This window comes from Pangasianodon hypophthalmus, chromosome 15 (assembly GCF_027358585.1).
Source record: "Pangasianodon hypophthalmus isolate fPanHyp1 chromosome 15, fPanHyp1.pri, whole genome shotgun sequence".
In the NCBI taxonomy this organism is placed as follows: Eukaryota; Metazoa; Chordata; class Actinopteri; order Siluriformes; family Pangasiidae; genus Pangasianodon; species Pangasianodon hypophthalmus.
Genome location: NC_069724.1, coordinates 3,436,631 through 3,451,659, shown reverse-complemented (window position 1 = coordinate 3,451,659; position 15,029 = coordinate 3,436,631). Strand labels below are relative to the sequence as shown.

General features: G+C 37.6%; 1 protein-coding gene across 1 annotated transcript; it reads right to left on the bottom strand.

Annotated features, from left to right (window-relative positions):
* Positions 1-746: 746 nt before the first annotated feature.
* serpinf2a (serpin peptidase inhibitor, clade F (alpha-2 antiplasmin, pigment epithelium derived factor), member 2a) lies at positions 747-14,409 on the bottom strand. Its single transcript, XM_053240423.1, has 11 exons — positions 14,282-14,409; positions 12,818-13,003; positions 9,022-9,162; positions 8,726-8,850; positions 4,740-4,811; positions 4,133-4,370; positions 3,910-4,053; positions 3,634-3,822; positions 3,261-3,403; positions 2,417-2,618; positions 747-2,059 (listed from the first exon to the last, which is right to left on the bottom strand). Exons 5-11 carry the CDS (start codon positions 4,794-4,796, stop codon positions 1,686-1,688), a joined length of 1,347 nt encoding a protein of 448 aa, XP_053096398.1. The 5' UTR covers positions 4,797-4,811; positions 8,726-8,850; positions 9,022-9,162; positions 12,818-13,003; positions 14,282-14,409; the 3' UTR covers positions 747-1,685.
* Between the last annotated feature and the right edge of the window lie 620 nt (positions 14,410-15,029).

Genomic DNA, 15,029 nt, shown 5'->3' with positions numbered 1-15,029 from the left:
TTCAAAACAAAGCTCAAAATTCACATGTTCACAACATGTTTTCACTCCTATACACAAGCCTCTACTGCTCTCTGCTTAGACTTCCTCATACTTCTAATGCTATTTTTACTACTTCTGTATTATCGTTCTTTTATACCTTTCTTGTTGTCCTTATTTTATATTTTAACCAAAAAAAAAAAAAAAAGTTGTCTTGACCCCTTTTCACACATCACAAAATTTCTTTGCTCACTCCAGACAAGCTGAAATCCTAAAGAGTGAGCGGCCGACGCAGAGGGATGAGAGCGGGGTGGCAGGTGACTACGGTTCATGACTTTTTATTCACCACTATGAAAAACTTAACAAAAATTTTATGTTGGCATAAATTTGTGTAGCTGTTTTTTTATTTTTTAAAAAGTGTCAAGTATGAAGAACAATTACTTTGCATTCCGGTGCAAAATATTCTCTTTTATGTTATTAGATGACGTTGCATAAACACAGTAATTACCGTCTTAAACATTTAAAAACTTCTTACCAAGCTTAAAATATCAATAATTTTTTGGGCTATTTTCTGAGATTTAATTATTTGTCTTTGCTGAAGCAAAAACTGTGGACAGCTTTTTTCCCCACCAGATTGGATTGAACCATCATTAAAATATTCTCTGTACTATAATTCTGGCAATATTCACAAACATTAGTTTCTCAAAAATAACATTCTAGTCCAGAAAGTGTGTGTGGGCTTAAAAAGAGTCTCGATTTGTATTTTAATATTCTCATTCATCTGTGATTCTCTTTCAACTGTTTTTGGTTTTTTCACATTTTCTAACGTACAGCATTATAAACAAGTCTGAATACTAGTAACGATTAATCTTGATTGGGGTTTGTAAGTGTCGGGTTTGCAACGGTGTTGACATATAGCCAAAAAAAAAAAAAAAGAAAACCCTGTAAATGTGGGTTTAATGTAGTGGTAGACAATGCTTCTTGAGAAATTTTTAATTTAATTAAATGGATAAAAACAAATTTCATGCCACATAAATGGGTATTCAAAATAATAACTAAAATGAGATGTAATGCACATCCCTATTATCTCATGAATATTTTGAGCCAATAAATTCTGCCCTCTGGATTATTATGACCAATGTTGGCAGGTGTATGAATTATTTGTCAATCACAATTAAAGTCTAAAAAAAAATCCAGACTGAAAAAGAATTTACATTTTCAGTTTCTTACTTTCAGCAATATTGTAATTTACAGAGATGTAATGTCAGAACACATTTTTTAAAATGACATTTTAATTGCTACAGCTTAGTGTTTCACTTTCGGACCAGAGAAGGAGAAAAAGCTACATCACCTCAACCTCCTGACAACATGCAGTTTGTCGTGACCAAAAAAAAAAAGAAAAAAGAAAAAAAGAACAATGCACAAAACAAAAATACCAAAATGGAAAAAAAAAATGTGATTGAATATATGATTGACATTTCATTACAAATGGAATATAAAACTGTGTAACGTTAGTGTAAAGTCATTAGCTAGTTTAAATACCTAGCTAGTTTTTAATCCAAGTCCTGTGGCATTATGGCTGATCAGATCATAAAAACGTGCATGTGTAGGTACAGTGTGTGACTGGGAGAGGTCCATGTGTTTCTGTGCTCCTCTCAGGCCAATTTCCACCCAATTCTAATGTTTGGGGAGTCACTTTGTTTCCTCGTTCACTGAGACTCGTCATGCAGCATGTTATCCCAGTACGGGTCGTCACTCTGTGGCCTATCGCTTGGCATGCTGTTGCTCAAAAAACTTAAGATTTCTGGGTCGTCGCTTAATTCGGCTGTTGCTCCGGGATTTGGGTTGGTGACCGTGCCAAGGAAGAGAGGTGTGTGCGAGACATCATCCACTATGGCAAAGATGAATGGCATGTTGACTGCGAAAATGGGGATAGTGCGCACCAGAGTGACTGAAGTAGCAGCTGAGGCCTCAGCTCCCTCCTCATTTAGCTCTATGCTGGAGGCATGCTGCACACCAGAGACTACAAGTGGGCCCGCTGCAATACCAGACAGATCAGGCCCAGAGAACAGTGAACCCAAACCTGGGCAAGAGAACCAGAAAAGTCAAGACGTAAATGCAAAGGGAAATATTTGTTGCTTTTATAGTTAGCTTAATTTGGACTACAGTTTATCAGCATACTCATTTAGCACTGTAAAGGGGTCTTTGGCTTTCTCGCTCTTTCTCTGACAGGGGGTTTCCCCTTTCATAATAGGTTTTCTGTTCAGCCTCTTTAGAAGGTTATTGCCCTTAACCATCCAAAGAACCCATGAGAAGCGCATTTTTGTACAATAATGTCATGCTCCAGACTATTACTATTATTATTATTATTATTAGCCATATTTTAAAAAGAGGTGCATCGAAGCAGAAAACTCTACCAAGTCTAGATGAAATTTCTCACCCATGCTTGTGAGTGCTTGTTGCAAATCCTGTTTATATTCCAGTTTGAACTTGGGCAGTTTGACAAGCATTGGTATCTCACTTGGAAGATGTCGATACAGATCTGAGATCTTGAGGTTTGCAGCTGCTCTTGACAAATTCTGTGATGGCAGAGGCATGACTACCAGAAAGCTTACATTTCCCTGAAAAGGGAATCGAGCAACCTAGACGAGAGGTGAAGGAAACCTTATGAACAAGACAAACTGAAAGTGTGTGGTGCTAGAGTTTAAAAAAAAAAAGTAGTAAATGTACAAGAACATAGTAATGAGGTACAAAAATGAAGAAAGGCTTCAAGTCATTAATATGTCCTGAAATGCGCTGACCACTCACTTTAACACCAACACCTGTAGACCTGCTCATTTATGCAAATATCCAATCAGCCATTCAATGTGGCAGCAGTGCAATGCAGAAAATCATGCAGATACAGTTCAAGCCTTAGTTAAATGATTAACATCAGAAATGGTGGAAAAAAATGTGATCAGGAAGGCTACAGTAACTCACATAACCACTCTTTACAAATGTGGTGAGCAGAAAAACATCTCGGAAAGCACAGCACGTTGAACTTTGAAATGGATGTGCTTGAGTGGATACAGACTGACCGAAACTGGACAGTTGAACACTGGAAAAAGACCAGGTTACATTTTTCCAATCTGTTCAATCTGGGGAACCTGCTGCCACAATACAGACTGATTGGATAATTGCATGAATGAGTAAGGGTATAGTTGTTCCTGTTAAAGTGGCTATTTTACAGAGAGGGAATGGTCCCAGCGCTCAGCGCTAGTTGAATAAGGCCTTGAATAAACTACCTGTATGCCTTGCTCTCCATCCACAAACATGCTGAGAGGATATTTGGATCCGATCATCATGTCCACCTTTACAGAGGTCTGTCTGTCAATGTAGAAAAGATCCTTGGCAGTAAAGCGTGCGTCAAAGCGAGACTTCCACTCCCCTACACACAAACACAAGAGCTCATTTTTGCAACTGGATAAATGCTTGCAAAGCTGCTTTTACTTTGTAGTCCATGAACATCAATTCTAAGAAATAATTTAAATCAATGAAATAAAACAGGCTCTAGCTTTAGTAGAAACAATCATAAGGCTTACAAGACAAAAACTTGGATCATGTAAATTATAGTTTACTCAGTTACAATATGAATTATTACAACCAGTTATGACTTGCCTTTAAAATGAACAGCATTTATCAACATCAAGACCACACTGGGTGGAAGAATAGATAAAAAGTTCTTGATGTGATCATCGGTGGCCTCCTCGACCCACTGATTAACTTCTTCTACAGAAGTGAGTGGTGTTGGTGCGGATTTGAACAGTTGAAGGGATCTTTCCAGAAAGTCCTTCTTCAGGTCAAAGCCTATTCAAGTATGAGAGCAAAAGCTAACAGCTGCTAAGATTCACTGAACAATGTGCAATGTGCCTTTTTAGCTACTGTAGTACTCACCTGGTTTGAGGTAGATACGAGAGGCCACTTTAATGGCCTTGACAATCAGTTGTTCTTGGAGGCAGCTTAAAATTTTATAATAGTCAGATAATAAATCTGCATGTAAAGCTCCTAACAGTTGCTCCTCTGTCTCATTTCTGGCACCTGATTAAAACAAGGCATTAGAATGCACTAATATTAAAAACTATGAATATTATGATCAATCACACTCCGACTCACGTACCTAGAGCTAACTGGGAAAGTGCGAGAGAAATACTCAGGGGAGACAGAACGACATTCGGATGTTCGGGCCCAGGCTGCAGATTTTCCAGTAGCTTTAGCCCCAGTTGAGCTATAGCAGCACCAACTGCCCGCTGAGTCTCCAGGCTTACGTTGCATACCTCAGTAACCTGGTGTGGAGTACTGGTGCCATTAACTGGAAAAGAGCTGACCAGAGGGGTGTTCTCAGGAGACATTGCACCCTTCAAGTAGCATAAAAGAGAGGAAATTTGTCATTGGAAATACTTAAAAAAAAAAATAATAATAATAAATAATAATAATAATAATAATAATAATAAAAAGGTGTTCTGTAAAAAAAAAACAAAAACAAAAACAAAAAAAAACAACTGAGAGCAGAGACCGACCAATGATCATTGGATTATTCTTATATTGCTTGCTAGAATATGAATTTCATATATCTGAATTATACATATAGTCAAAATTCAATACATTTACATTTTTGACAATGTTTCACTTTGTTTCGAACTTGCAAGGGGAAAGATTGCTGTTAATTAACAAACAAACAGTTGGAAGGCTTATATAAGGGTGTCCTGTTCATAAGTTGGTTTTACCATCACTCCACGTCTTAGTAAACAGAGCAGCATCAGCAGTGAAGGACGGAGCTTCATATTCCCCACGTTGACCTGGAACACATCCGAATATACTTCATTTAGTTGACCGCAATTTATATGCAGTTAAATAATTTTAGATTTATTTAAACACTTCCACTTTCAAGTTTTGGCACTTCATTACTTGTTCACGCTCTGCTTCCGTGTGCCTTGTGTGTGCACCCACCCTGATATATTTATTGTAATTGATATAAAATGGGATTAACCATTCATCCAATCCTCTCTCATGTATTACAGAAGAGGAAAATGAAGATTTTTGTGTAGTCCCAGGAATCAGCTGCTAACAAGAAGTTCTTTGAATTTGAGCAGAATCTACTAATAGAATCAGCATTTGGCTGATAGCACTAAAATCCAGACTTCTTGTTTGGCAAAGCTGCACCTCTGTCCCTAAGACATTCTGTTCAACTAATGAAGCTGTTACTTCATGTTTGCTGGATGCTGGAGAGCAATTAGTAAGTGGCAGGGAATTTCTTGAGCGGGATTTGACTTGTACCTGGACAGCCATCCAAAGAGGAGCTACCCAGTGTTTGCTTAAGAGTGCAGACCATATAGCAGAAAGCAGGTCTAAACAACAAATCTGCTGTATTCAGCAGAAATATAATTACTCTGAATAAGTAAGCAATGTTCCAGTGACTTCGTCATTTATAATAGTTGCATTACTCATTCAGGACTGTATTACTGATTTCTGTCTGAAGTTCACACTAGATGTGAGAAATGCCAACTTCTTTTTTCCTTTTTAAAGAGCCGCAAGACCAAATTCTAAAATCCTGGTGCAAAGCAACCCACATACGCCTAGCCTTGTTAAATGCCAAGAGAACCTCTAGGCCACATATATTGGGTAAATGTAAGATAGACATCAGGTAAAGTGAAATTCCTGTGACAGACAGAAGAGAAAAATCCCAACGGGGGACAAAAACATGAAATGCACTACACAGGCAATAAGCCTTTTCATTTGAGAAACGAGGACAACATGACACATCGAAAAGCAAAACAGTCACTGCAGTGTTCTCACGTCGCTTTATCTCTCCAGTCAAAAACAATTTTCAGTAACTGCGTTACTCCGGTCAGAGTCACAGTGGTTTAAACGTCTAATTTGGTTATATTTTGAGAAACAGAATAAAAGCTCAACAGAAAATATCCCAAAAAAAGAACTGTGGGAGGATTGGTCAGAAATCTTTTGGAACTGGGCAGGAGTGGGACTAAAAATAAACAGTCCTCGACACATCTCTGGTAAAGCTAGAATGAGCTGTTAAAGCTACAATGGTCAAAAGAAGTCAATTTATGTTTATAACAAATGGTTACAACATTATACCAGTAGTTAACTAAAAACCCAAGTTTCAAAAAGAAAAAAAAAAAAAAAAAAAAAAAAAAAAAAAAAGTGTTAACAGTGCATCTTATTTAGGTCACAGTTTTGTTGCATATCCCTCATTATAGATGTATTATACAATGCCATAATTTAACACAAACTTTTCCAAGTATGCAGTAGTTACTAAGATCCTAAACATTTCAGACTGCAAAATCAATGTAAATTACATGAATTCAGTGCTAAACATTTTTTCTGTTAAGACATTTAAGGTTTTCATTGTTGCACTGGTCTAAAAGCAGTCATACTGCCATCCAGTGTTAAACTATGAATTCACAGACCACTTCCCATCAACAAAAATCCAAAAATATTCTTAAAATAAAATAAAAGTCAACAGGGCATTAACAAAAACGTTCATAAGAAATGGCGCAAGATGAACTTAAATGCTGAATGAATGTATTTATGAAGCTGTACCACTGTTTATGTCACAGATCAAAATCTGCTCCAACATCCACCACAAGTCTGTGGAAATTGTCATTGCTCGCTCTTCCTAGATGTTCATACTGTGAATGCAATTTTCACAATTCCAAGCTAAAGTGAAACTGTGTTATTCCTTATTCTTTTTGGATGGAAAGAAGCATCATCTTAAAATTTAAAGCTCTGCTCTGCTTCCATTAAAATAGGCCCTGTTTGTTTTACCATGTAAGAAGATAGTTCACCACAATAACAAATTTTTGGATCAAACAGATCAAATACAGAAAATTAGCTAGAAAGCACTGTACTTCCTGCTCTAATACGCAATATCTTAATCTGTTGTTTCCTCAAGTGGCTTTCCTTTACTTTCGCAACATGCTGTTACTGAGTGGATGAATATCAGGCATCAACTATTGTATCCTTTAAAAGTCACATGAATAAAGCCTGCAATTAACAAATGAGTAAGTGTTGCATATACTATACAGCAAAGCAGATCATGATTATGTAATCTGATCATAAAGAAAAAGTGACCTTTTAACACACTTCATAGCCAAAAGTATGTGGACACCTGACCCTCATACCCATATGTGCCCATTAACATGCGCACTAACATCGAGTTGGTCTCTGTTGGCTGCTATAACAGCCTCCACTCTTCTGGGAAAGCTTTCCATTAGATTTTGAAGTGTGGTGAGGAGGACTAGCATGCAGCCAGCGTTTCAGTTCATCCCAAAGGTGTTCAGTGGGGTTGAGGTCAGGGCTCTGTGCAGGACACTTGAGTTCTTCCACACCAACCTTAACACACCATGTCTTCATGGAGCTCGCTTTGTGCACAGGGGCATTGTCATGCTGGAACAGGTTTGGGCCTCTTAGTTCTAGTGAAAGGATATTGTAAAGCTACAGCATACAAAGACATCCTATACAACTGTGTGCTTCCACCATTGTGGCAACAGTTTGGGGAAGAACCACATGGGTGTGATGGTCAGGTGTCCACAAACTTAAATCAAAATGACAGTTTGTCATATTTATCTTATTAATTCCTATCACTCTCTTTCTGTCTCATCTCAGTGAGATGAACTTGTGTGTGTGGCCACAAACAGAGCAAAGCAGAAAGTGACAAACACTTATGTTTCTGACTAACTACCGTGCTTATGTTTTATCCCCCACCTCATTTCTTACACCAAATCTACCCAGGATCGAATGTGCACAACTACACCATGCTGTATATGTAAGAAACCTAATTAGCAGATTCTTTATAACATAAATGAGAAACCGTTCTTCTAATTATGCGCCAAATTAAATTTGATAGTTAAAAGCACTGTAATTCTGCCAATTAAGATAATAGAAGGAAAATCATTTCAGGTATATTCACTAACTAAACAATAAGTCTTGAAACATTCTAAATAATTTGTAGGACAAACTATGTTCTTAATATGTAAACTTTCCTGCTTTCATTTTGCAGGAATTTTTCATAAAAAGTACAGCTAATATTACAAAAATCAAACAAACTAGGTTAGATTAGCTTTTTAATGTAGAAAACAAGGTTTTTGGTTTTCAAAATAAGGGGCTGTGTGTGTGGGATTTTTTTGTTTATCCAAGGTTTATCCAAGAGTGTGAAAGTTAAATCCATGTGATCTCTACCCACTCTCCTCTAAACAGAAGCTTACAAATCAGTTACAGCTTTGTTTGCATTTGCATCGTGCAATTTTTCCCACTCCACACAGAGTTAACGAGTGGTATGGATTCTCTACGAAAGCTAAAAAAAAAAAAAAAAAAAAAAAAAAATCTGTACATTATCTATTAATTGAAAATTTTGGTTAAAAAAAAAAAAAAAAAGGTTATGATTATTCATTATTATTCCTAATTTTGATGATTACAAATCAGTTGAACTATTTAAAAGACAATGTAATAATGGTTGAACATACATTAAAACATGATTAAAACTCTACATGCCTGTATTCACATGTTTAATTTCAATGCATTTCATGGTTTGAGTCATGAGAGGCCCAGACCTATAGGCTTTGGAGATTAAATTAGAGCATAATTCAGACACATTTACGAATTTCGAGGACATCTCACATATCGATCGTTGTAGTGTAAAGTTAACCAAGAGCGAGAGGCATTCTGAAGGGCAAAATAAAGTATTTAGACTTACCAAACCCACGTTTGGACTGGTGATAATTTTGAGCGATGTAGCTCCTGGACAGATCGCTGTAGCTCAACCACTTCCAGGCACCCCACTGCTGGTTAATGTTTTATTACTCATTGATTTATGTCTCCCTACATATACATACACAAAATACGAAATGGCAATATCAGTCATAGGTCAGCCTAATAGAATGACACTGCCACTTAGTTGAGTATGTGTGTAACAAACATTTAAAAGCAATGAAGTAAGGATTTATTCTATCTTCATATCACACAATAGTTGTAAGGTAGTTAGAAACCTACAATTTACTTATCTTGTGTGCTCTGGACTGTTGCCATTTCCACCCACACAGGACCTTGAAGCCTCCAACCCCCATACTGTTGCACTTCAGGCAAGGGGTTCCACTGTTCAGAGAGTCATTTCGGGTGATCAGCACGTACAACCTGCCGAAAACAGGTAATACTCAAGTAAATTGGGATCTTTAAAAAGGTCATGAATTTTCTGGAATAATTAAATGAGCTTAACTGAGTTTAACAAAACAAATAAGATAAATAAACATAAGAAAATTAGATGATTATGGAGCCAGCTTGGGAACACCGATTACAGAATCGACTAAACTATTGCTCATGCAAGAAATATAGCTTAGTTTGTAAATAATTTATTCTTTCACCATCAGCTCCACCAATATAGTGCCATACAATGCTTTATTAAAACAATATTTTGTCAGGACGGTTTATGTGTATGTAAGGTTTCTGGAAAAAGAGAATCACAATCTGTTGGATTTTTGGTCACTTTTGAAATTTCCCCTAACCAGCTACAGTGTAGTCCATGAGTAGACTACCTGCTGTCACATATCTGTTCCTAGAAATACACCCAACAATCCTGATTACTCACTGCTGCATCCATCAGCACCCATAAACAAAGCCAGAGACATTAGTCATAAAACACGTTACTCATCTCCCACTTAATCCGGATGTATAACCTGTGAGCCATCATCAGACCATCCAGAAAGCATCAGCTGGTTGTCAAACTGGCCATGGAGCAGTGGCTTCCCTTCACCATGCTCACAGACCACACAAACCTACAATCACTCAATTATCACACAATTATCATCCACCAAGCCAAGCATCTTGCTCTTCACCATGTCATGTCGTTTTTCAACTATTACCTCTTGTCCAAGTTTATAGAATATCAAGGCTGATGCTCTTGCTTACAAATCTGACCTGTGATGCTGGTCCATTAGATAAGCCACCCGAGAAAGTATATGCACCAGAGGCTGTTTGTAGTTTCACTTGGCACCCTATGGTCATGTACATCCAATATTTGCCTGCCAAGATGCCAACATTCAGAAAACCATTCATTGTGTACAGTTTGCTCAGACTGTGGAACCACAGAACAATCCCCAGAAGCCTTTGTCACACGAACCTCTCAGGACCAGATGCCCTCAGCATTGCCAGTGGAGACAGATAGGGCTGCGTCCTGGCACCAACACTGTTGGAATCTTTTCAGTGCTCCTGTTCTACACCTTCATCTCAACTTCCGAAGGCATCTACCTGCGCAAAAACCAAAGTCTGACCAAAGAGAGCTTTGGTCAGAGATTCTATTTCACAAATGATGCTGCTCTTGCCGCTCACATGCATGAGGGCCTCCAGCATCTTAGACAGATTCTTCAAGGCCTGTACTGAGTTTGGATTGGGTCAAGCCACTCTGCTCTCAATGTTAATCAATAGCTCCATGCTCATGGTTGTCACTTAACTGGGCTCCATCATCTCTTCCAACCTCTCTCCTGATGCCGCGATCAACGCCCACAAAGGAAAGGCTGCTAGTGCCATGAGGAAGCTCAGCAAGAGAAACACCAAAACAGCTCATTCACAGCAAACACTAAGCTCAAGGTCTACCAGGCATGCATGCTCAGCATGGTTCTGTAGAACCCTACTCCCGGCAAGAAAAGAAGCTCAACTCATTCCACCTGTGATGGATCTGGTGTATCTGCAACATATTTCTGACTGGATCAAGCCCCAAATACTGAGGAACTCATGAAGGCAAGTCAACCACCATGCAGTCTATCCTCAGCCAGCAACGTTTCCGAGAGGTCAGTCACATCTGAAGGATCGAGTGTGTATGTATCCAGAAAGACCTCCTTTATGGCCAGCTGGAATCTGGTTTCCGCCCTACAGGCCACCCCATCTCCGCTAAAGGGACGTCCACAAACGAGACGTTGGTGCTGCTGTGATCAATGTGGAGGAGTTGCCAAGGAAGAGCTAAGCTGCCACTAAGCTGCCACTGACCTGGCCTATCCACCTTCGCATGTATATTCTGTAACAGAGACTGGCACTCCAGGATTGGGCTGTGTAGCCACCGCAGGCACTGTCCAAGCCCAACAGAGTAGGAGAACATGTGACGATTACCATAGTCTTCTGAGAGAGAGACTGAGGCCAACCATAATTTTTCTGGCCCAGAAATACGCTACATTTAAAATATACTTCAGGCAAGATTGAACAAAAACTATTCCTGATATTTGACCCTGACCCGGTTTGGATCAATTTCAAAATCTAAATCAGTTCATCTGTTAGTTTGTAGGATTTATATGGAATTTAACAAATTGCTCGAGATATTGCGCTAAAGAGAATCTCGGCTAGATGCACAGGAGGACAGACAGACAACCCAGAAACAGAATGCCTTCGCCAGTCAGTGGCAGAGTGCTATAAGGAAGAAACTGCAGCTTACCAAACACACTGAATTATGAATCTAGTAATTGGTTTATGAAACAAATTCGTGAAGGCACTGATTACAAAAACCTGATGAAACGAGGACTTAACAATAAAGCTGATGTAGGATCTCTGTCTTCTGACCATTAAGATAGGTGTAACAGTGATGGGGGTGGGGGAAAGGGAAGGAGAGAGGGCATTTATTTAAAAAAAAAAAAAAACCCACCACCACCATACACAACCTGTCTTCCTGAGTGGAACCTGGGCGTGTCTCTGGACGTGAACTCAGATGGCCGATATGAGGACCTCACCACTCAACTGCACCAGCGTGTGTATTACAGGAGACGGAGGCACTGAGGGCTGTGTAAACACCCATACATTTAAAAATTTAGATTTTTACATTACTCATGTACCTATTCGCTTTGAGTTTTTGTTAAAAGATCACCAGTACTCGTTGGTTTGGGGTGTTTTTTCAAGACCACCAGTACCCATCCATTTGAGGTTTTGTTTGAAGATCACCAGAACTCTTTTTTTAAAATATAAATAAGTAAATAAACCTGCACCTGTATGTTGGAAAAATGTACATGAATCTCACCATTAGTTGCACATTCTTTCAGGTGTTCAAAATCACCTGTACCTCTGTGTCTGCACGTGTGTTCAAACATCACCTGTTTGTTCTCAGGTTTTTTTTAAAAAATTAAAAAAAAAAAAAAAAAAAAAAAGGGAAGAAGAAAGAAAAAAAAAAAAAAAAAAAAGAACACCTGCGTGATCTTCAGCATTCTCTGCTACATATAAAGATCACCTGTACCTGTATGAAAAATGTATATGAATCTCACCAGTAGTTGCACATTCTTCAGCATTCTCCAGTGTTGTCCATCATTCTCCAGCAGTCTCAGGAGCCTATAAAGATCAGCTGTACCAGTGTGTGTTTGCAAGTGTGGTTTCCTTCCCCCCCCCCCCAGGTGTGTCCAAAATCACCTGTAGCTCTGTGTGTCTGCACGTGTGTTCAAACAGTATCTGTTTGTTCTCAGGTTTTGTTTTTTTTTTTTTTAAAAAAAAAAAGAAAGATCACCTATACCCATTTGTTCTCAGTTTTGTTCTTTGTATTTTTTTTTAAATATCAGCTGTACCTGTGTGTTTGGACGTGTGGTGTTTCAGCTGTGTTCAAAATCACCTGTACCTCTGTGTGTCTGCACGTGTGTTCAAACATCACCTGTTTGTTCTAAGTTTTTTTTTTTTTTTTTTTTTTTTTTAAAAAAAAAAAAAGATCACCTGTACCCATTTGTTCTCAGTTTTGTTTAAAGATTTGTTTAATGCAGTACCAGCTGTTTGTTTGTTTTAAGATCACCCATACCCATATATACCCAGGGTGTTTGAGGGGAGTATGTACCTGTTTGTGGGCGTGGCTGTGGCTGTGGCCTGAATGCTGACCAAGAGCTCAGGTGTGGAGGTGCTGCTGTATGCTGGTGACACAATGGCTAATGAGCGTGCATTCGGCAGGTGCTCTTCCCTCCCATGCATCAAGAATGCAGACGAGTTAAACAGCAACCATGCCTCACACAGAGGAAGTCATCGTCTGCCAAAAAAAAAAAAAAGTTAGAAAAATAATTCAGCAATTAAAGTTTACCGATTATAATATGGATAACATTTTCTGGACTTACAAACCTACCAACCTACAGTAGCAATACACTTCTCTCTGAGTCCTGAGTCACATGGCTACATGCTTTCTTTTAAAATATTAACAGTTTTTCTAAATAGCTTTCACTGTAAATGACTAAGGTCATCTTGAAGTGTGCATTCCTAAATGTCCAAATGCCAAATCAATGTATAATAATGGCTTATTTTTTCAATAGTGACAAACAATCTTAAAACAACTGCATCAACAGACTACACAAATGTGTTTCCATGGCATAAATTTAAATCCATTTGCACTCACCCTGAAAGCTAAATGAGAGGAGAACGTGTGTGAAACTGTGCATGAAAGTATTTCGGTATGTGGGGAAGTTATCAGTTAGGAGTTATCAAAAAGCAAGTTTAACTTAAAGTGTAACACACACTCCAACATCAGCAGGGGTCCAAGCATCACGTTTCCTCATTATATAAGCAAGATATTCTTAACTACAGGACCTGCAATTTTCATTAACAAAACCAATTAAAGTTTGTGTTGATGTGTGTGTGTGTGTGTGTGTGGGTGGTTTCAAATAACTAACTAACTAATTAAATAAAAATAACTTAAAATGTGCAAATAATTCATACAAGCCCACATGCACTACATGGCATTCTAGTACTCACAAACTACAGCAACTAGATTAAGAGATTGTCTCCCATTATATAATTAAAAAAAGAAAAATAAATAAATAGATAAATAAATAAATAAAGATACACATATGAAACAACAAGATACACATATGAAAGATGTTTTTTTTTAAAAAAAAACAAAAACAAAAACATATATTATATATATTTATTTAAAAATACACTTTTCTTCCAAAAGCCCCCTTTGTTGCTTCTAAAAGTTATTTTAATAATATTATTTTAATAATATGTAACTTTTTAAGCCAAGTTACTACAATTGCAACACCAATGAAAAAATAAGCTACTTCCACAGAAAAAAATAGTTTGTTTTTAATAATAATAATAATAATAATAATAATAATAATGAAAAAAAATACTACAATATATTTAAGTTTAATAAACAACACTATTGAGTTTTGGTTTTTACAGGTGATGTTTGTGTGGACATTTTACACACTAGGTGTGAGAAGAAGCTAACATTTTTTTTTTTAAACCACACATTTCAAATGATATTAAGTGTAGAAAGTTTGAAAAGATTAAAATAAATGTTAAACAGTACCTTCTAGCGCCTGAAACGTCACCTGCAACATGAAGCCAGCGTCCCTTCAGGTGAGCAATAACAACGCCATTTTGAACTCTTCTTCTTCTACGGCAGGTGGAGCACAGGTGTTAGTGTGCATTACCGCCATCTAGTGATTTGGTGGTGAGAATTGTGGCGATGCGATCTGCATTACGCATGCGCAATGTAAACTAGGCAGGGACAGGCGCTCAGGTAAACACGATACTGCGCATGCGTCCATGGGTTATGGCGTGAGTCAGTCCTCCGCGCATGCGCAAGCAACACCACATGTTAGGTTAAGGTTTAAAACATACCAATGTCATTCCTGCAATATGCAAAATGAATAATAATAATAATAACAATAATAATAATAATAATAATAAACCTTTAGTATAAAAAGGCATAATGTTAAAAATTCTGGTATCAACATATCAAAACCTTCATTTGATAAGGCTAATTTGAAAAGCAATCTTAATTTTCCATAACCATATAAGTTTAGTCGTGATCTGTAAGTGTAATTTTAGACCGAATAACCAAGATAATCAATACAAAAAGAAATCTATATTCCAAAATTAATTACAGTGACAATGTTTCATTAGTTTCTCCACTGTGTAATGCTGTGTAATGCAAAAGGCCACATATATTTTGATTCAGAGGTTTTAAATAATAAAGCATTCCAGTTACTAAAAGAAAGAATTTGCAGTGGAAATTGATGCAGTAACTGATGCATATGGTAATTGTGAGTGTA